The sequence below is a fragment of the Anopheles marshallii genome, chromosome 3, assembly GCF_943734725.1.
Source record: "Anopheles marshallii chromosome 3, idAnoMarsDA_429_01, whole genome shotgun sequence".
Classification (NCBI taxonomy): domain Eukaryota; kingdom Metazoa; phylum Arthropoda; class Insecta; order Diptera; family Culicidae; genus Anopheles; species Anopheles marshallii.
In genome coordinates, this window is record NC_071327.1 from 12,572,237 (window position 1) to 12,595,240 (window position 23,004).

The following is a 23,004-nucleotide window of genomic DNA, read 5'->3' on the forward strand; positions in this document are numbered from 1 at the left end:
AACTTGAAGTATAAGTGATAGAGGGGACTGTTTTTTTTGGAAATATTGGATAAGAAAAATGTGAACAAACTCGTCGAATGTACAGTCTCAGAAGCTGACAACCGAAGAATATCGCAATTTAATTTCGCACTAACAGCAAATTAATGTTAATGAGGAGCCCAGATGACGTAGGAAGAATTTGTTGTTACTTTTGTAGTAAATTTAGCTAAATAATTGCTGACAATAAAACGTTGCAAGCATCCAACTGCTTCAGTTAGTTTATTTTAACTTTATTTCAATATATTTTTGATAAAAATTTGCCCAATTTTGGTGTTCTTTCGGATGGTTGGATGATGGTTTACCGCTTGTGGTATGTTAGGCTGCATATTTAACGTGGTTTTGTAACACTCTATGGATTTTCTCGTTGCAAGAGTACGAACTGCAGCTGTATAAAGCGTCGGCTACGTTGAAAAATCTGGCCGATTAAACCAAACAAACATGGCCATAATTTCTGCCTACCGTAACAAACTTTTATCAACTACCACCGTTCCGTTCGCACTCGATCTTCACCGCCAACGCCCAACGATGATTAATTGTTGTTTGGTGTTTTCGTGGTGTCCCGAGGTGTCCCGACTCGCTAAAAGTTTTTCCGGTGGACCGTTGGCGGTAGCCTCATATCAACCATCACCCGGTTTGGCGGCCATAATGTGACCCGGGCCATGAACGATGGTGCTGACAGACCGCGAAACACTCTGCCTGCATCAGCAATGTGTGATAATTATCCTTTCGCTATTGTTGCTCTGCCGTTTCCGTACTACACGCTGCCTTTGCAGCCATGGGCGAAAGATAATTTCTTCCCCGATGACACCCGAATCGGTGGCCGATTTTTCCCGCAGCATCCATCGTTCGTGCGTGAAGCACGATGTGAGCACATTTGCGATTAATGCGTGCGTAACGAGTTGGATTGATTTGATTAATTCAATACGCTAAACGTGACATAATGGTTTCCGGTAAAGGTTTTGACATGGGCCACAACGGGCCCCACCCCTTGTTCGAATGGGCTATTTGGGTCGAGTTGAAGGAACTGTTTGATTGATGATCCCGCCCCCCGAAGCGGTAAGATGAATTGCAAGATTTAAATGGCCTGCTGCGGTCCTATGCCCGTCCAGCCCCGGTTCGAGATCGAAACTCGCACCGGAGAACACAGGAAATTGATTGATTTGGAAAGCTCTTTAAACCGAACCGCACGGACGGAAGCAGTGGGAAAAGAATAGGGCTCGCCCGAATGGTATTATCTAGAAACTGCATACATTTTACCTTGACGGGGGGCTGACGGTACTGGTAGGATTAGAAGTTCGTCATCCTTTTCCTACCATGCCTTTTTATTGTCTCTTAGTTTTTGCTGAACGGGAATGATGAATAGCTTGCTGTTGGAAAATGAGATTGTTTTTGCATACATTGAGCAGAAATCTCATTCGATAATGGACAGTTTGGCGCAGAATAGGAAATTTTTTAACAGAGGGATGAGATTAAAACAAGGTTTCCCAAAAAAAAAATGTGAAGAGGAGTTTGTAAAATCATTAAAGGTTTTTTAAATCTGTAAGTTATACAGCTATGAAACCAGATGAAACAATTATAAGAAATATTTGCAACTTTCATAAATCCGAATCAGTTAAAACTGTGCTAAAATTTGGAGAAACTTTTAAAAGAATTTACTACAGTTGTGCTACATGAGTATTTTGAGAAGAGTCATTCATCTTCAAACTTTCATGAATGTTTAAAAATGTATCATCAGTGATTTGCTATCGAATATTTTTTTTGTATTTAAGATAATTCCACACTTTAGTGACATTTTTTATTTTAGTATTTAAAACCTAGGGCTAATCGGAAAAATCAGCACCTGATACTTGATATTTTAACACTAAACCCAACCTAACCCAACATTTTGTTCCCCCCAGCACAGTGCAATGTCCTCAAACGAGACATTGACTTGTGCATATTTTCTTCACTTCCGGATAAATGTTGTTTACGCCTGCTCCCTTTGCATAGCATTAATATTTAATTGCAACCCAATCACCTTCAACCGATGGGCCACCAACCACCGAGTAAGCTGTTAAACCGATGACATTGCTAATGCAATGCATTTTTCCTCCCGCCTGGAATGCCTGCGTGCATTACACGCCGCACAATGACCCCTGGAGCGCATTAATCGATGCATCTCATCAACGGTACGGATTCACACCGCCGATGGGGGGGATGGGCCGGCCAAACCGAGCGCGAAAACGAGCGGTTTATCCTATGGAAATTATTTACGCCCCGGTCAGACGGCGAGTGTCATGGCTTTATGATCCATTCTCTGCATCTTGCGGTTGTGGGCCATAAATATTAATCACATAAAGCCTGAAGCAGATCTTTTAACTGTTTTAAAACCATGCCCAGGCATGCAAGAACGGCACCGATCGTTATAGATCTGTTGTGTTTTGCAGCAAGCGATTATGATAGACGATAAAATTTCTTCTGCGTAGATAGTTTGGGAAGACATCATTTCCTAGTTACCATGGTGTCTAAACACAGGGTGTTCTTGTTGCTGTATATAGATTTGTTTGCACCACTCAAAGATGGTTCTTCTGTGCTTAATACTTGTGTAAGGTTACGCCAATGATAAACCACTGTCAGACGCCCAGCTCCGCTTCCATTATCATGGTTAATTTATTTTCCCACGTTATACACACTCTCCGCTAATCATTTTTCTTCTCCAACGAACAAATTCACCTAATTTTTCTCCGCTTTTCGTCCACAAACGCGTGCAAACAAAACGAAACAAAAACCCAAAACTCTTCTTGAGGATGTATTCGTGTCGCACCAGGCGCCTCCACCGTACGGTCAACTGTCATCTCGACACCCGTCAAACGAACAGACCGCCCGAACGCATCATTTCACCCCAAAAAGCCTATTACGCACAACGATAATGACCGACCGGCCTGCTGACCAGAATCGTTTATTTATTGTGCATTCATGTGCAAAAAGCTTCCATCCGCCGCGCACTGTCCGCGGCGAGTCTGTTTGGTTTTGGGGTGCGCGTGTTATAGGTAAGCGGATGGTAAATGGTTAGCTTTTTGCTATTCCATATTTTTGTCACGTCTGTTCGATCGCGCCAAAAGGGCGGGATGCGAGATGGAAGCGGCCTGTTCCTCACTTTCTCTCCCTGCTCCGTGCATAATCATAGCAGAGATAGGGGCATAACAAAAAAAATCAACGAACAGGTCCCACGCGCAAAATAAACGCAGCCACCAAACGTTTCAGAACGTTCTCACTTTCATGCCTTATTGACCTACATTTTATGCCTAGACGCGATTCCGCATATGGCTAGCGGTGTGTGTGTGTGTGTGTTTTCTTTCTTTTTCTCTTCATTTTTTGTGTCAGCTCCTTTGCGATGACTCTCATCAGTGGGCGAAGTTCGTGCGCTTCAAGCTGATACCACCACTTCCGGCCGATGGTTTTAGTTCGGTCTAGCGTTTTATCTGCCGTTCTGCGCGTTCCCGTAGCGTTCGTTTCGAATGCGATCGAATTTATCCGTTACAAACCGCGAACGCGGTACGGTTTCGTTTTATCGCCGCTTTTCGGTTGGCGGTGAAGCCAACGGCACTGCAGACTGCTGATTGTCCTTGCTCTTCAAACGCTGGCCATAGAAAATCACGCTTTATTCTACTCGACCTCGTTTCTGTTTCCTGCTTGATGGCGCATATTTTTTTCCGACTTCGACTGCATTTTATTATGTAACTTCCCGTCCGGGAACCAAGATCCCATCGGAAGGGTGGCTTCACCCACCCAAGGGTGAAGGTATGTGTGTGTGTGTGTTTAGGTGAGTTAAATGTCAAAAGGAGAATTAATGAACGAAACCACTTCCAAGACAGCTTTACATGTGCTGATAAATTATGTAAAAAGGGTGGAATACATAATCAAAGTGGGATTAAATCATGAGCAATCAGTTTTTAGCAACGTTTAAATTGTATATCGAGAAAACTGTTTATTTAAATTAAAATATGAATGTAACACTTGTAAGTAAATAAGGGAGGGAATATAAAAGTAAGTGAATAAGGGAGGTAAATAATGGAGTCTATCTTTTACCTTTATTCATTGTATTAGCAGAGTACCCCACTTCCATACAGATATTTCTCATACAATACTCCCAAAATATTTATTCTTTGGATTCTTTTTGGTTTTTATTATTAGTAACTATAACAATAATTAATATTTCAACAGTTAAATCCTATTGACACAATATTTTAGTAACATAATTTCTTAAAAGCTGTTAACATCGGCAATAGCGCCGCAGGCCATATGGGTGGTAATTTAAAGACCCCTGTGCTAAACAAAAACAAAACTTAAAAACTAAAATCTGCTCCAGCTTAACATAAAGCTCATAAACCACTAATTACTACACACTAACAAGGAAGACGCCAAACTATTTGACCTATAGCTCGAAACTGGCAATGTAAAACGGTAGATATTATTTTTACTCTACTCAAGAACATGCAAAATGGAGCAAAAACAATGCACAAGCTTCATTGACGGTGGTTTAACATTTTACTGATCATTAGACACAACCGTGCTTAATGTTTACTGCTGCACCTTGGCCTTTACCGATGTTCAGCTCGGGAAAAAACACATCCAATTTTAGACCCCATTTTTAGGTGACCCCATTTTAAAAATCCCGCAACCATTACGCGACTTGCAAATATGGGCAAGTTATTAAAATATGTACAATTATATTACACACAAATTGTTCAGCTGCACCATTTACGGTGACCGTAGCGTGTGGTGACGAATGGAACGTACTTTAAATTAACAAAACACGAGCAAAGGGCTGTATCTCACACAGTCGGTTCGCAAATACGTGCACAAACCCTTTACGTAGCAGAGCACTTGTTTATGTGTGATGTGTCGATTGCATGCTCCAGTGGGTAGAACATCCCTGAAATAAACTTATTTATACCGTCAACCATCCATTGCTTTCCTCACACTCACACGTACACACACACACACTGGGAAGAATAAATACATTAAAACAATGCGCAACAGAGATCGAATTGTGGTTCATAGCTGTAGCACAAGCGTCACTCTTTATTCATGTAAATTCCAGTTCTGTATTCATTTAAATCCCTCTTGCTTCCGCACATTGTGTCATTTATCGAGGAAACATACTGGCGTGGTATATGTATGGTATAACCAGCTGACAAATTCAGATGATCGGAAACACACCAAAAACCGATGCACTCTGATTGAATTTAAGATTTGCGTACAGTTTTCCATTATTTCGGAAAACTTTACCACAAAAGAAGCATTATTTTGCTTGAAAAACGGGGGAAAAAACTGCAAGCACACTTTTTTTTCCTTCATCACAAAAGCTCTTAAGTCAATACGAAACGCCACGAACACGCAAAAACAAATCCCATTCTTCGGCATTGCGCTTCCACGTTGAGGTGTTTCTTTTTGTAAGCACCGTGCACCAGCACGCTACCTCATGGAGATTGTTGGTAAAATTTTCAAACAACCGCTTTCCGGAAAAATCTTTCCACCGGCAAGGAGATGGTGTAGGAACAAAAAAGAAAAAAAACGGAATCCGCCCGGAAACGGTGGAACTGGGATGAACACAAAAAAGCCACCGAGATGAGTCGTTCGATTTATCGATGTGGTATGGTGCGGTTACTAGCATCCTTCTATCGGATGCAGATCTGCAACCAGTCACGATCTGCCGTAAGATAATGGAATATCTTTAGCACACCGAGCACGAAAGACATTGGTTGGCTACTGTTGCACCATCATCACGGTGTACAGCGAAATGACAACGTCAGCCGCAGCTACATCAACGTCAGACTACTCCTGCAACCGTATAAAAATGCACCCATCATCATCATCATCTGCACCATCATCGACACACACTCCACAGGCACGGCTCATCGACTTCCGTAAGGATACGCCAACGGGATCATCCAAAGGGTGGCCGATTTTTTTGCCGCCGATTTTGGTTCAGTTTTTTCGTTCTCTTCTCCCCAAAACGTTACATCTCGACCGTTGTAAAACCGTGTCATCTTTCGCCGTACGGAAAGGAAAGCTTAACACGGGAAACATTGTCCTGGTCGTCCTGTTCGAACGATGATCGGTGGGATTTTGCATTGAACTTCAACGCAGTGCACGGAGACTTCCTTTCGTGCTCTCTATCTTTGTGTTTGATTAAATTTAGCTAAAAGGAATGATCGATCCCGGAGCGCATATTTTACACGTACCGCTGACGTGTTACGAGCCAAACGCTTTTAAGAAGAACTTCCAGGGTAGAACACCCAGATGAGGGATGGGTTGGGAGAAATACGAAGTGAAGATTGTATCGATTTTCATCTACAGCTGTCTTACCGTTCCGGCTGCTTTATGTGGTACTCACCGAAGAAACACTCGAACCACAACCCGGGCACCATCCTTACAGCAGGAAACACAAATCTGCACGCCAGAATTGATACCATCAACACGGATTGTGGACCGATAAAAAAAAGCTTTACTGTGTAATAGAAACAGGACTGACGTGCGAGTATGTGCTAGTGCTTTCCCAGCACTGCTCAAACATCGCCACTGGCAGAAAATGATTTGATGCAGCTTTTTATAACTTACACCACCAATAAAATGCACCACTTTGGAAGACACACCATCTCGGATCGATTTGCGATTGTTCTCGTTTTGTACGCCAAATCCACTCACCGAATGTGCCGTTTCGTATCAATTATCTGACACAGTGACACACAGAGGGCGCCCGTCGGTGTGCCGAAAACGCATCACCGTCCGTTTTCGATGGAGACGCCCAGTGTTTCACGTTGCGCCGATGGAGACGCCTGGTCTTTTGTACGGTGTCGATAGGGGAAAAACGGACACCCATACGGTGAGGATCTGTTTTCAAACATCAATTGTCTGGCTACAAATGGACCGTTTTACTACCACCTACCACCTACAGCACTTGAGCCGATGGGGCCCGCGCACAAGATCAGTGACCTTTATTGGGGTTTCGCTGTCGAAAATATCCCGTGTGGAAGATTTCGCCTTATCCTTAGCGAATTAAACGTTCCTGCTGTAGCCGTACGAGATTAAGCTGTCTTTATTTGTTTCTGCAAACTCCAAACGCACACGACGCATTTTTCTTTCTCCTCGCCCACCCTCTAACAGACGGCGCACTATTGTCTCCAAAGTTTCTGCCATCGATACCGAGTGGAGCAAAGCGAAAACAAAAACAAAAGGCAGCAGCAAAAGGACAGACGGTCAGTCTCGATAACTTTTCTGACATAGATCGGAAAGTTTGCTAGAAATCGAACACCATCAAACGTCATACTACACAGCCAGCGTGAAGGAAAACCCGCTTGGACGCAGCAAAAACCCGCCCCAAATCGCAGTTTGTGGCTGCAGACAATAAAGAAAGCTGAAATGTGAACATAATTCTTACGGTTTCGGGAATCATCTGCAGCGTGCGAGGAATTTGATCTGAAGCACGTTGTCCGCTTCATTATCCTTTCGTATCCTAGTTTATCTGCTGCGTTTTGTTCAGAGCTTACGCGTGCCGTCGTGCCACAACCCCTTTTGTGCGAAGTTGGTCATTACAGCTGTAAGACACGCGCTCAACATACTAACGGTTCGTTCTTGATGCTTGCAGTTTGATTTTTTTCTATTAAACCATATTCAGTGACTGTGTACTACCCTACCGCAAACACATCGAAAATAAACTATCGAATTGTGGTGCAAAGTGACAGTAATCTGCACAAGTGACTGAACGCTCGTGCCGCGGAAGCGTCGCTTTTTCGCGGGTGAATATTTAAGCTGCGTTAAACTTTTGTTCATTTATTTATTTATTTTTTTGTTTTCGCGCTCGTACTCGTAAATTTCACTCGACGCCTGTCAGCATTATCCTGACATGGTGACGGTAATCATAGCCAAACCCAAACAACAGCCCCTGTCCGAATGATTGATGAGAAATATTAAAATAAATTGATTTCCACACCATCCATGGTTATTCGCTGCATCCTCAATAACTGTCCACCGCCCGGTTTGCCTTCTTGGCCCTCCATCACCCGAAGCTCCACAAAGACCGGAAGGAAGAGAATACGCACGAGAAGCACAAAAAAAACAACCCCCGCATGGGCACATTAAGCCCAAATCTTCGGCTTACGATGGACACGCTTTTAGTTGTGTTATTATTGCGGACCGGATTTTTTGCCCCACCATTCGCTTATGGCTTCATAACAAGTGGCGTCATTTTCGATGCGTCATTGATCCATTCGATCCGGAGAAGGATGAGTGTGTCTGTAGCGTTGAATGGTGCGTTCTGCGTGGCTTTTTCATCTTGTTTCTGTATTAACTTTCAGTGTCAACTTTAGCACACCCCGAGAATGCTACCACACGAGGAGGCATAATTGATTAAAGAGGGTTTTTACATCCATGCTAATGTTTGGCGTCGAATGAGCTTTGTATGTATTTTGCCCTTTAGCTTATTACATTAGATGATCGTTTTTTTGTTTTCAAAGCCATCAAATGTATTTTTTTATCTATTTATATATTTTCTCACATTTCTTTTGAAGGCAAGTTAATTTAAAACAAAGCTTAATTAATTTCTCACTAGTTTATTCCTTCTATTCTATTTAGTATTCTTTCTATTTACTTATTTTTCTTCTTATTATGTTGTTTTGTTAATTCTTTAATAACTTATCCATTGTTTTATAGTTTATTAATATCATTTATATGCAAAGATTGCATGTTTTTTTTCCTTTTAAATTTATTTGATTTAATTTTAATTATTTTATAAAAATAATTACATGTTTATACTGCTCAGTTGCTGTTAGTTGCTGACAACTCGTCTTTTATTTTTCTTTTCATCTAAAAAATTCCGGAGCTGAGTCAGTAATTAACGTTACTAATTTTCACTGCATCAAACAATTCGTCTTACTCGCTGTCACTTGCTGTATGCGTTACTATACCTAGTTTCGCATGTTTGTCTTCCCAACATGCCCTTGCAAAGATACGATATATCATTGTTTTAACGTTGCACGCTGTGTTGCAACCTTGGCGCTTATGCAACTATCTCGCCACTCGATTGGGGAACGTAATTTATTATTCCTGCCATTGTTTTACCGCGCCGGATCAAGCGATGAACAACAGACGGGGCAAACAAATTGGCCTACGTTCCCATCACGCTCCATAATCTTCTACATTGTCAAGGATGGCAAAACGTTGTTAGTCTCAAGATATTTCGTGTATCTTATATTATTTCTCCACACTTTACCAGCTTCGATCCGGGGAGGCTTCATGTCTGACCACAAGGGAGCATTTCCGTGACTTAACCTCGTGATATAAGGATATGCTAATTGAATTAAATTTCTTTTCCCTCGGTAAACATTTAGCGTTCGCACCGTCACAAGAGACTCGGTAAAATAAACGATCGTTGGCGTTCGCGGTGATAGAACGTCCCTTGACCGCAACTTTCACCGTGTACAGCAAGAAGCACAAAGAGTTGCAACACCATGGAGACAGGACACAAGACCCCATTTGTCATTCGGTATCAAGCGTACGAGTTTCTGATGATAGTTCCTGTTAATATGAGCCAACACCATCGTCATCTCGTCCGATTTCACAACGGTGCGGTTGAACAGCACGGAACTAAATTGCACGTAAAAACAGAAGCGCTACATTACGCAAGTAAAAACTCGTCTATTCTAGCGTGGAACTGATGAACTTCCAGGCTCGCTTCCGGAGGATTTAGGAGAGCCAACAAAAGAGGCATCATCCACCGAACCGATCTCCATCTGATGTGTTTTGAGTGATGGTATGGCACATTTTGACGGATGATGCTAAAAAGATGGATATAATATCTAGGTAACGATGAAAATTCTAGCACACACACACAATCTGACGCTTCACAGTCTTCCGTCTCTTCAATCTCCACCCAGCCAGCTGTCACAAACAATCACAATCAGCAAAGAAAAAAAAACCACCGTCTGGCCGGTTGCACTCCATTTTTGGTGCGTCGCTGACGACATTCTCGTGCTTTGACGATGCCAAAGCAACATTAATGTTGACGCTGATTATGATAAAACTCTGCTGCACCAACCAACCACCAACGGGGATGGTCCTGCGAAAGGTGCGAACAAAAGGTGATGACGGGTTTAGTGGGAATTTCTGCCAGCGGTTGGCAAACGGTTAGCTTCTGGCATCGATTCCCTTTTGTGCACACTACGATCTGTACGGAAAGAAGAAAGCAAACGGGTCGCCGTTGCTATGGAACAGACGGAGCTGCTCCAGCTACGCACATTGTAGCTGTCTGGTAATGTTATCTACCTCAAGGGAAACGACACTCTATCAGTCGTTAGCCGGTCTAGCGCGAACTTAATTAACTTACCTGTTAGTTACATTTGAGATTCCACAATGTCTTCTTCGGGCGTATTATGCTATGCTGATTGCTGATTTTGTTGCAAAGGAAAACGCCCGTGACTATCGGTACCAGCAACACGGTACCGTTTGCCATCTAGAGTTATCTCAAGCGGAAACTACACCGTAAGCTCCTGCGGTTATTCAATTATACATGAATTATATCATCAGCTTATTTTATATTTATATTGTATCTTCTTTCCCTGCCGGATATGTGAGGCTTTTCTGGGCTCTTGGCCATGAAAGTGTCTCACCAGCTTCAACCACCTGAGATCATACAATAAATCATAACGTAAGATCACACACACACACAAGCCGAACACGCCCTCACGCCGCCCCGTTCGTAATCCACCTCAACCGGAAGTAGCGCCATGTTATTCGAGGTTAACCGCACACACACGCACACGCTTTATGGTACCCATCCCAAACAGCACATGCGGTACCAGATTTTCCTCCATTCCTGTGCGCAGTTAAGCACCGGGCTTTACCAACACCAGCCCGAAAAGGAAAACTAAACAGAGAACTGCGTTTAAGGGTTCTACTGTGGACTGAAGTATATTTTGTTTGTTCACATGATAAATGACTTCCATCTTCTGTTCCGGGATGCTTCACCTACCCGGCTCGTTAGTGGCGGTTTCGGTATGATGAATCCTACGGCCATCCAGTACGTTGACCTCTTAAAGTGGGATTTTTTATTGTCATTTTATATCAAAACTATCGCCACGTTGAACTTTTGTGTTAAGTTGTGGTTGCGAGGACAAGATAGAAACATTTGCTATTATTTTTCTCAAAGTTTCAAACGAAACAGGTTTTGGAATGAAAAACAAACTCCTTGTGTCTTGAAATGGAGTTTAACAGCTTGGAAAACAATTGGATTGTGGTATTAGTCGTATGAAGAATAATATTATACTAACAATAATTACCATAAACATATTAAACCAAATAAATAAATAAGTAAATAAATAAGATGCTTTTCCACGTTCTATTAATAACAGAATATACTAATAAATGATTTTTTTTCATAATTCTAGAATTAGCAGAACCTGTTTAATTATTATCATGAATTTTACAACAAAAACACCTTGCAATGTGCAAAAAAAACGCAATTAAATTGCATAAGTTTAGGCGTTTACAGTCGTAAGTAATGATCCAAAATTAGTGCAATTATTAGTTTATTAGGCTGATTTTCCACGTTCTATAAACAACAGAATTGACCGCCTATTTGCTATCTTTATTCACAACACTAGAAATACCGGTAGCTATTAAAGCAGAATAATGAGTGTCACAACATCTTGCATTTGAATTGCATAACTATAGGCGTTTATAAACTTAAATCGTTTAAAAGTTAAGACTAATTTTTAGTCTTTTAGGATGCTTTTCCATGTTTTTTTTAATAACATACTGCTTATTGCAATATTTTTTCAAAGTACTAGAATTAGCAGTACCTCTTATAGTGATGTAATGAAAAAGTTACAAGAAAATCCTCTAAGAATGTGGCTACTGACAATAATACATTTGAATTGCATAACTTTAGGAGTTGACAACCGCACATAATAACCTAAAATTAAATAATCCATAGAATAACTATTATTTAATTATAATGATTTTCCGCGTTCTATTATCGACATCAAATAGTGCCATAAACAGCAAACAGTTTAAAGATCACCAGTCAGCAAAAACAATCGGAAGTATTATTTACGCAAGAAATAACTTATAACTCTTTCATTTTATTCTCTCATTCATTAATTAACTCACGTCAAACTAATTCGATTCGTGTACGGATGTGAGGATAATTCGATACCAATGGGCCGGTATTAAATGAGAAAGTAGATTACCATTTACCCAATTAAAACGATTAGCCAGCGCGAAAGTTGTGCGGCCGTAGTTTGCTGCCGACTTCCGCCTCCTAGGTACTGCAGACTAATCGTGCTAGTGCAGCGAGCAAACATCGCCCCTTGCCATCGCATTGTGTACGTGTGGCATTTGTGTTTCTTTTTGCGAAAAATAATCTACCACCATTGTATATGCCACACTGTAGGACGCTTGCCTGCGCGCTGTACGAAAGTACCACGTGTGTAGTTGTGGTGGTCACGTGTGCAATTCATATATCGTCGATATGGCACCACAGGTCCTTAATGTATAAATAATGAACGGTTAATGGTTGGGAGTCGGGCAGGGTACAGGACAAAACCCCCGACGTCTGTCTACCCTGTTTCCGTTGCCAGCTAGCGTACCACAGACCGGTTTAAATATGTTCGTTTTGAATGTTTGAATTTAAACAACAATTTTCAAATCAACCACAAGGTTCGCGTTTCGAATGGTGAGCCATTTCTGCACCAATACCTTCACCGACCGGTCCGATCTGCCTTAGGGACCCGTCGCATTGGCCTTTGCGTTCCTGTCTCGGTAATTGCCTGTGCATGCCTTACAAATCGCCTCCGACACGGGAATGACCACCATCTATCGCACCTACCGTCCAACCGGCCTGCCTTGATTTGCCCTTTATCTGACTTTGCGTTTTCCCCCGTTTTGGGGATGGGACAGGTGTTACAGGACTTTTACAGCTGACTTTCTGTTCCCATTTACACAGGACACATGCATCTGAATTCGTTTCGCCTCCGACATTCCCTGGAGCGGTTAGTGGAAGTTCTCGGGCCCCCGAAAAAAAACCCTTAGACTAGACGTACCCTGCCCTGCTGAGTTTATTGACTCAGTGACCTTATTTCCGTGCGCGTTGGTTGCGGAACTTCTGCTGTCGGTTACCAAACCAGGAGTTGCGGTTGTTTTCTTTACTGATGTAACACACTGTTATGGTCGTTGAAATCGGTTCTATCGGTTGTTTCTTACGATGCGGTTGGCAGACTGTTATGCCTAAGAACGCTACCGTACTGTTCGCTGCGGCAAAAATGGTTTGCTTGGTGAAACTAACTGCTTGAATAGATTTAATTGGACGCTTTAAGCACAACACCAAGTGTGCCGGGAACATGGGGCAGGATAGTCAACCGGGGACGATACTTTATGTGCTAACTCCTGTTTTTATCGATCGTCAGGTAGGCGGGTGACGAAACGGCACCGCGGCCGATTACCGGTTTTGCGGAATACAGACGTTGAAGTTTTTTGTATCGTCAACTTTTTCCGTGACATGAATGCTTTGTAACGGTTCTAGGGAACTGGGTAAAACGACCATTTACGTGTTATAAAACAGGTAGTGTGCTTGAAACGTCATAATCACTAAAAAGTTTTATATTTATTTGTAATGTATTCTTATCATTGTTTGCCTCGCCGGTTAGACAAAATGTAAACTTACGGCTAAACTTAAATACTAATCTTATGCACTAAAGCTAGCTCGGCATTACGAACCATACAACACATATTGGTACACAGAACAGGCGTAGGAGCATATACAGAAAGACGAGAACGAAAGCAAGATAGTAAAACAGAGTAATCAAACTGGTCAGCAAAATTTTGAAAACACTCAAAATAAACAAGCAGTTCAAATAATAAATATAAATTAACTTAATATAAAAATTTTGCAAACTAATTGCCTGTCACCTAATGGAGAAACCAGCACTGTTTCCGGCCCCAATTTGACTGTGCAAATCAGAAGTTTGTTTAAAAAATATAGTTCTTTCTCTTCTGCTTTGAAATTAGCTCGGGTTAATATCGATAACGAAAGTATGATCTTAAAAAAATGGAAAAATAGAACATTTCATAATATGAAGCAGTATTTGTGGTTTTTGTGCAAAAAATCAAATTGAAACTCCGTTCTCTAATGTATCATTAATTATTGAAACTATAATTGAATCGAAAAATAATTCAAACAAATTTCCTTACAAGGAAAATGCCCAAATGCTAGCTAACGACATGGCAGAGCAGAACAAAAGGGTAACAGAATATAATGCAACAATATGTTTATTACTCATTTCGTGGGCAGCCGAGAGCAGCAGTGATTCTGATGAAATGCACAAAAGGAACTGCGACATGTGCTACCGAAGCAATATTCAAATAATAAAGTTATTTTCATTGCAAATATTTTCACAAGCAAAAAACAAAACTATACAATCACGAACGATCAATCCACTCGCACACTAGAGCGCAATACGATCGAGAACGTCATTGCGCACAACCGAGCGTGCGCAAAACCTGCGCACCAGGGTTGTTTTCCTCGAAATAGCAGCTAGTGAAGTGACATTTAATACCAAGCAAGTGCCAATAAATCGATTGAGTAAACTCTTTAACCCTAACAAGTAATACAACGAGCCAGTGCTAAACCACCATGTGAACAAATGTTAAATATTCATCTTACGTTTCTTATTCGTAGAGAAAATTATACGCAAGTAAACCGTACGCAAAGTGCTCCAAAAAGGCAATGGAAAACGGATATAAATATGGAGCGGCAATTGTCTTTATACTGCTCGTTGTTTCTACTATGCTCCCGCTTGCCAATGCAATGCCCAAAGGCGTGGCCATGTACGGAAGTCGACGCTCTAGCTATGGGAACGGATATAAAACAACGCTCTCGGATGCTACCTCATTAACAACAGATGTGTTTCCTTGTTCAATAATAACAAGTGCACTCTTCGTCGTTCAGCAGCTCCATTTTATGCCACCAATCACACTCTCCAATTTAGCATTGCGATTACACCGATAAACAATTAACTTTTTTATGTTGGCAATATGCATTAAAGTCATATTTTTGTAATTTAATTTTTCATTGATTAATAAACATCGCCCTTATTTTATAAAATATGTTGTGTTTTTCTTGTAATAGTAAAAAATAAAATTCTTCCAAATTCTAACCGTCATGTTTAAAAACAACGACAAAACGCAACCTTTTGAGAAATCAATCCGTCGATATCAACGTAACGCTCATTTTCGCTTATGTCAAATGTAGTTCAGCTTTCGTACGGAGCGCCATCTTGTTTCCTCATCAGATTTCAACAAAAGTTAGCAGTGGAATTCATTCGTAAATTTATCCTATTTATCAGCACATTAACGGTGTAAATTGTCCACGTACGCATAGAGAATCGTTTGCTGAACCCGCGGTAACTGCAGTAGATTGAGTGCACAGCTTACAACAGCAGTTTGTACGCGGAATGAAAAGTAGCACATTTTACGATCACGAAACACGTAAAGAGCACCACATCTCGGACAAGATGGCGGCGGATGACGAACTCAATAACGAGGTGTTGAACCTGCTAGAAGCACCCTACAAAAAGGAGGTAAGTGCAAATCGCATCGGAACTTAGGTTGTGCTATGTGTGATTGTATTCTTTTAGTATCCTGTTTCTACTACTCGTGCTCCTTTCGCCGCCAGAGATTTGTAAGTTCGAGAACGCACTGTAAACGTTCCAACAAAAAAAGCTAGCGATTTGTGTGTGTGTTCGTGCGTATTGCTCAATGCAAGACACATCAAACATTGCTCTATCGCGCTGCCGAACCCTCAGATGGAAAGGAAAGAGACAGCTGATCCGGAGGCTCGTCAGACCCCGGAAGTTAGAGATATTGCAACATTCATTTTACCTTTTTGTCCTTGCATTGGCTGGCCTTTCCTTTTCATCTGTTCGATTAATGCAGTACACTTAGTTTCTTCATGTTCCAACATATGTACGATAGTGCAAAGGAGTTCTCCGTCATAAGCTCCTAACAGTTAATCATCAAGCACTGTTGTACCGTACTGTATGATTTCCGTAGCATGTAAGTGCTGTTGAAAGGAACTGAGAACTGAGCAATATAATAATTATATGTAAATTAACAACCATTATAACCAACCAACTCAAACACTGCAAATTGTCGAAAAGGTAAATGACATGAATTTTCCTCGTTTCTGCATTTTATAGACGATACTAATGTCAGGTTCCGGTATGAGTTTGGTACAGAGAGTGTGTGTATTCAGCTTCCAAAACAAAGGTACATACCCAATTAATACAAGAAAAACGCAAATATCAAAATAATACTACGAAGTACTCCCCTCTCCACAAATATTGCCAAATATTATGGATACGAAATTAAAAATTAGTCCAAAGTTCTAGTCACAATTCGCGCGCGCCTAACCTAAACCAATAAAAAACCGTATTCCCCATCTTCGAAAATCCGTTCATCCATGTTCTCGCAGTCCTTTTTTCGTATCCCGCCCCCTTCTACATCTTATCGTTTGTTCTTTTATTTCTTTGCATCACACTTCCTCCCTTTGAGATAACTTTCGCGGTTCTCGTACTCTCTCCGTTTAGAAAATAAAAGAAATACACTTACCGACCGCCAGCAAAGTACGACCGAATCAATGTGATTAAAGTGGAACTTTCTCTTTATTTTTCTAGGCTGATCTCTGTAAAGGCTGCTCTGTGCCTGCTGGTTGGAATAAAAGTAGGCAAAAAATACACTAAAAGCTATATTTATTGATCAGTCACGATTGACGCATCAAGAAACCGCAAGCGCTCGCATTAATATTCCCGTCCTTTCGCAAAGGATTATCCCCTGCCCTGATGGGATAGACAACATACGAAGGAAACCCAAAATCAAGATAAAGTACGCACAAAAGGCTAGTCATATATGCAAGCAAACAAATATGGGCAACGAATCGAGGATCGTGAGAAAACGTGAATCTCTCTCACTACGACCCTACGATTCATGCCGTTATTGTTTAGTTTCGATTTCTCCTACCTCCTCCCGTTCCGTTTTGCTTTTCGAAACCAGTTGACACAAACTGGACTTTCATAGAATTTGCTCGTATTGTTCTAGATATCCTCGATATAACCACACAGCGCTTAAACCCATAAACAAAACAGAATATAGGACCGAATGTTTGGTCACCATCGCAGAACGTGATCGATGCGATGCGGCAAGTGTCCACGAAAATGTTTGTCTCGTTTACTTGTCTCGCATACTTTTCGACCTAGAATGTGGCTAAGAAATGATCTTTCCCTGCTAGGACGTACTGAGATTGGTAGCACAAAGGGGAAACTATTTTCCCGATCGTGCTCATGTACTGGATAGATAAAAGCATCAGCAGCTTACGCACCGTAACGTACCTTACTAGTATATTTATTTTGAGTTGGCCCATACCACGACATTTCCTGGGTAGTTCTACAGAAAAAGGGTACCTTAGTTATGACGATTAGAAACTAACAACGATCACAACGTGTAACCTTTGTTGTCAATGCCGGGAAATGAAAGTTCGGTTCCCAAACTCGTGAGGGACGCGCGCGTGCCTTAGTATTTGCTCATTCTAGGTTAATCGGCAGTTTGGCAGAATTTAATCGTCTGGAACCACGAGTACAAGAAGCAACGAAAAATAGGGAACCATAGCTTCGATGTTGCGTCCGTTGCTCTCTTTACAGGTGTCCTCCCTGTATCGCGATAAGCCACCAGGATCCCCGAGCAAGCCCAGGGTGCAGCCGTTGGTGTCCGTTGGGAGCGACTGGCTTCCCTCTCTCTCTCCACCTTAATACGAATCTATAGATTATTTCTAGGTTCGCGATCGTTTCAATGGTCGGGTGGCCCTGGGCATGTGTGGCAAATTCCATAGTATCGTGCAAATTCTCTCGGCTCATTTGGAATCCCAAAAGGCAAAGGAAGATGAGTACTTCCTCATCCCTACCCACCACCCATCGGTGTGAAGCTGCGCTCGTCATCGTACGATGGCGACGAAGACAACGACGACTACGACGACGATGCTACTGTGTGTGATCTATGACAACTTTGAACAGATTCTTTACAGATCGATGAATTGATGATGCCGTAACCAGCTGATGTGTTTAAATGCAAATTGGCCGGCTTTATGCGTGATGCCATTCGCTACGGTGACATATGGTCTCTGATGCGTATGTGCCCGTCATTGGTAATTCTGTCAGACGCATCTGGATTATATGCATTACGTACAACCTTAAGAAGCAAGCTCTAGATACGTGCTTTGTTGGTTCTTTGCTTCGCTACGCGAGCAATCGCTAAAGGCATTGTTTTTCCTTTTGCAGATGTATTGCTCTTGATTGCGTGGATAACTCCCGCGGATGGCCTATGGCATAGCATTGTGCATTTCGCCAGGACACGTCACGTCTGAAAGTAAACTGTACATACGTACATAGGTCCCGCTAACCTGTTGCTAATAATGATGAAATTGCAACGAATTTGCAAAGAATCAATCCTCAAACGTAAGTTTGTGTGTCCCCCATAACAGAATACAATGTGTTGTTATTGCAGAACTCCAACCTTCGCTCAAAACCATTCTACCTGCCCGTTGCGCAGAACCAGGTCTGCCGAAGACGAAATGATCGATTGAACCTGTGCCGGAACCCCGGTGCATTATAGAATGATAGAGGAGGCTTGTTGGAAATCGATGTAACGGCGGAATCAAACACAAGCCTATATGTTTTGTTTTTTTCTGCGTAGGTGAACCGAACAGCGCGGCAGCGAGCCCCGTCTCGTCATGTGGTGTGGACGTAAATCGACTGACTTGCTAGCTGATATAAGGTTCCATCTGTTGTCTTCCATCTTGAATCTGTTTTCTCTTATATTTGCATATTACTTCTGCCGTGTGTGGATTTGAGTGCGTTCTCGTGCGCGCACGCACGGGACGGATGGCATTACTGTGTCTGCCGCAACTCTGAGACCATTCCCTGCATTCCACGAGGGAGTGCACCAATCTGTTGCAAATGCAAACGAATTCAATTAATCCGTTGTTTCGTTGTTTTCTCTTCTCTTTCCCTTTCTTTTTTTATTTTTATCTTTTTTTTTCTCTTACACTTCATCACTGTCACTCTACGTTCCTTTAACGTGTGTCTCATGAACAACGCGATCGTCTGTTGTTGCTGAAAATTAAACACCAAAAAAACAACCAAACCCTCTACCGTTCAATGCAAATCCCGTATGCACCATTTTCATTTTCTCGAATACGACCTTATATTCTCGGTACGATTTTGTGCGACGTGCGTGCGCTCGTCCGATCAACCGACATCAATGCTGCATTCAAATCAACCCATGCCATTACCTTCAGGATGATGCATCACCCGTAGCAAACGGTTCCACTAATGGTGAGAAGAAGCTAAAGGAAAATGGCCACAGTAAATCGTCTCGGTGAGTAACGCAGAGTAAGAAGATATCCAGAATGGTTTTATTTTATGTTTTTCTTTCCCTTCCACAGCCACCGTAGCCGGTCACGTGAGCGCGATAGAGAACGCGAACGGGATCGTGACCGTGAACAACCACGCGAGCGTGAAGCAGAAGGACGTACGAAAAAACATCGTTCGGGATCGCCGGGTCGGAGCCGGGACAAGGAGCGGCGTCGCAGCAAGGAACGAAGCAAATCTCGTTCACCAGCGCGTCGCGATCGTTCTAAAGATCGCCCCAAGGAGAAAGAACGCGTGAAAACCGAACATCATCGCCGGGAAGTGGTGGAAAAGCGTCGATCTCGTGAACGGGACCATCGGCGTCGTTCACGCGAACGGGACTTCCGTCGTCGCAGCCGTTCGAGGGACGGTGTCCGTGGACGGGGAGGTCGCCGCTCTATGTCACCGAAACCCTACCGTGGCCGCGGACGAGGCGGTTCCAGTGGTTACTATCGTGACCGTTCTCCACTGGAAGAGATGACCCAGGAGGATCGGGATGCGCGTACCGTCTTTTGCATGCAGCTGTCCCAGCGCATACATGCGCGAGATTTGGAAGAGTTCTTCTCGAGCGTAGGCAAAGTGCGGGACGTACGGTTGATCACGTGCAACAAAACGAAGCGATTCAAGGGTATCGCTTACATTGAGTTCAAGGATCCCGAATCGGTAGCACTGGCACTCGGGCTTTCCGGCCAGAAGCTGCTCGGAATACCGATCAGTGTGCAACATACGCAGGCAGAAAAGAACCGAATGGCCAGCCAACCGCCAGCGGCACCGCCGAAAAATCCTTCCGGACCGATGCGATTGTACGTTGGTTCGCTCCACTTCAACATCACGGAAGATATGTTAAATGGCATCTTTGAACCATTCGGCAAAATTGATAACATTCAGCTGATCATGGACGCAGATACTGGTCGCTCGAAAGGCTACGGGTTTATTACGGTGAGTTTTTGTTGAAGAATGTTTTGTTTTGTTTTAGAATGAATCATTTATACTGTTAAACCGTTTCCCAAGAGTGCAGAGTTGCAACGCATACTACTTGACTTGATTGTGATTGTTGGTTTGCAATCGAGGGGCAAAGGTATGCTAAATGGAATGGGTTTCTTGTTCTGTACTTCGTGCAGCTCAGGAATAGCTCTTGCCCGAACTTTGATTGCTCTTCTTGCTGAAGTTCAGTCGTTTCAAATGGTGAGATCTCACATTTATGCACTCGCCTCATTTTTTGCCAACTGTATTGAATAGTGTTGTGCTTAATGAATCTTTCGATAAGTGTTATTCACATGAATCTTTAACGAGGAGTCATTCAAATATGGAATCGATTCTCAAAAGATTCATGAATCCTCAGATCAATGGGGGATCAAGCCCTTAGCGAAATGTTAGATTGTCAACCGATGACCGAGGAGTCCAAAGCGGACAAGCTCCTCGGATGATTCATGAATCTTTGAGGATTGGTATGGGGATTTAAATTCATTCATGCTGTTCAAATAATTATTCAGATTCATCGTTCTGAATCAGGTTGATGACACTAGTAATGAGAGTCTAGATTCATATATCTTCAAATAGACAATGGGTTTATGCATTTATGAATGAATGAATCTATGCGAAGTCATGAATATTTTAAGAGTCAACTCATGATTTGAATAACAATTCTTAAAAGATACGTTAGACACAATACTAAATATGAACGGCCTGGAAACTCCTAGGTTAATGAAATTGGAATTACTTCATTCACGGTAGCATACTACTTGACTTGATTGTGATTGTTGGTTTACAATCGAGGGGAAAAGGTATGCAATATTAACGAAGAGGTTTTCTACGGAAAATTTCGGATCTTGCAACATTTAGATTGCTTATCTACAGTGAAATTCAATTGTTCCCACTGTGAGATCGTACAGATATATTATTAATCCACAACGCAGCTACATGTCCCCCTTATCGCATTGCGTGATAGAAAGTACTGAAAATCAATTCTTCTCTCTTCCAGTTCCATAATGCCGATGATGCCAAAAAAGCACTGGAACAACTGAACGGGTTCGAACTGGCCGGTCGTCCGATGAAGGTAGGAAACGTGACAGAACGATTGGATGTCACCACGCACGCCTCGTTAGATACGGACGAAATGGACCGCAGTGGCATTGAGCTCGGCGCAACAGGACGATTGCAGCTCATGTTCAAGCTGGCCGAAGGTGCCGGGCTTGCCGTACCTCGTGCTGCGGCCGATGCGCTGCTGGCAACCGCACCACAGCCCGTACCGCAGCAACCGATCCATCAGTCACCACCGATCGCTACCCAGTGTTTCCTGCTGTCGAACATGTTTGATCCAGCTACGGAAACGAACCCGAGCTGGGATCTCGAAATACAGGACGATGTGATAGAGGAGTGCAACAAGCACGGTGGCGTGCAGCATGTGTACGTCGACAAGCAATCGCCTTCGGGTAACGTGTACGTCAAATGTCCCAGCATTGCCACGGCCGTGCTCGCGGTGAACGCACTGCACGGACGATGGTTTGCGGGTCGCGTTATTGGAGCGGCATACGTGCCACTGATCAACTACTACAACCTGTTCCCTGACGCATCGCAAGCCGTTTCGTTGCTACAGCCCAAACGTTCTGGTTGAAGCAATCAACACTTGGCGGCACGTTCAGGCAAACATTACTAGTAGTACAATTGTAGTATTTCTCCTAATACCACAGTCTCCAACAAATAAGTTCAACATTTACGGTAAAATTTTAAGACAACAAAGGTAAGAGAGAAAACTACCGGAACACGCCCAGGAAAGGCAACGGAAGGGTAATGGTAGATTCAATGCACGGGATAGAGACAGGATTAAGGATAAGTAAACATGAGCAATTTGTAGCTTCTGTTTTCCCGGCAGATATGTGATATTAAGCGAAAGTCCCATCACACAAACAAAGCGCCCAAGCAGCAATGCGAAGATCTCGTATCCTGTGTAGGGTGTTTGTAAAGAGAATGAATGGTGTAAAGAAAAAAAAGGTATTGGGGTAAAGCTAGTAACAGGCAGAGATAAATTCTTTTTAAATACCTTTGAATGGTTTGGTGAACAATTTGGCAGCGTAGCTTATTATGAATGCATCAGTAATAGGTTTTTGGTTCCCACTAATACGTTTTCCCGCCAATGAACGCAATTAGTGTTCGAACATAACATTCTTATTTGGTTTTACAAAAACTCTGATGGTTTTTGCTTGTAATACTTTCAAACGACTGGTCAAATATGCTTTAAATTAACACCCTGGAGACCGAAGTAAGGACGATGGTCATCGTGAAAAAAAAAACAATTCTTTAAAATTTCATGTTCGTTCCTCGTGATGAAAAATTCGCTTCTGGTGGGCAAAAACGTCTCTTTTACAGCAATAGAAAGTAAAACCAAATGTGGGAATTTAATAGGAATAGGAATGATGTCATTGAAAATATCGTAAGAATTAACAGTTAAGGTTTTTATGGTTACTGTACT

At 42.4% G+C, this 23,004-nt stretch overlaps 1 protein-coding gene across 1 annotated transcript; it reads left to right on the top strand.

Moving 5' to 3' along the window:
- Positions 1–15,530: 15,530 nt before the first annotated feature.
- Positions 15,531–22,149, top strand: LOC128711363 (RNA-binding protein 39). Its single transcript, XM_053806234.1, has 4 exons — positions 15,531–15,656; positions 19,424–19,503; positions 19,571–20,474; positions 21,517–22,149. Exons 1-4 carry the CDS (start codon positions 15,531–15,533, stop codon positions 22,147–22,149), a joined length of 1,743 nt encoding a protein of 580 aa, XP_053662209.1.
- Positions 22,150–23,004: the final 855 nt, after the last annotated feature.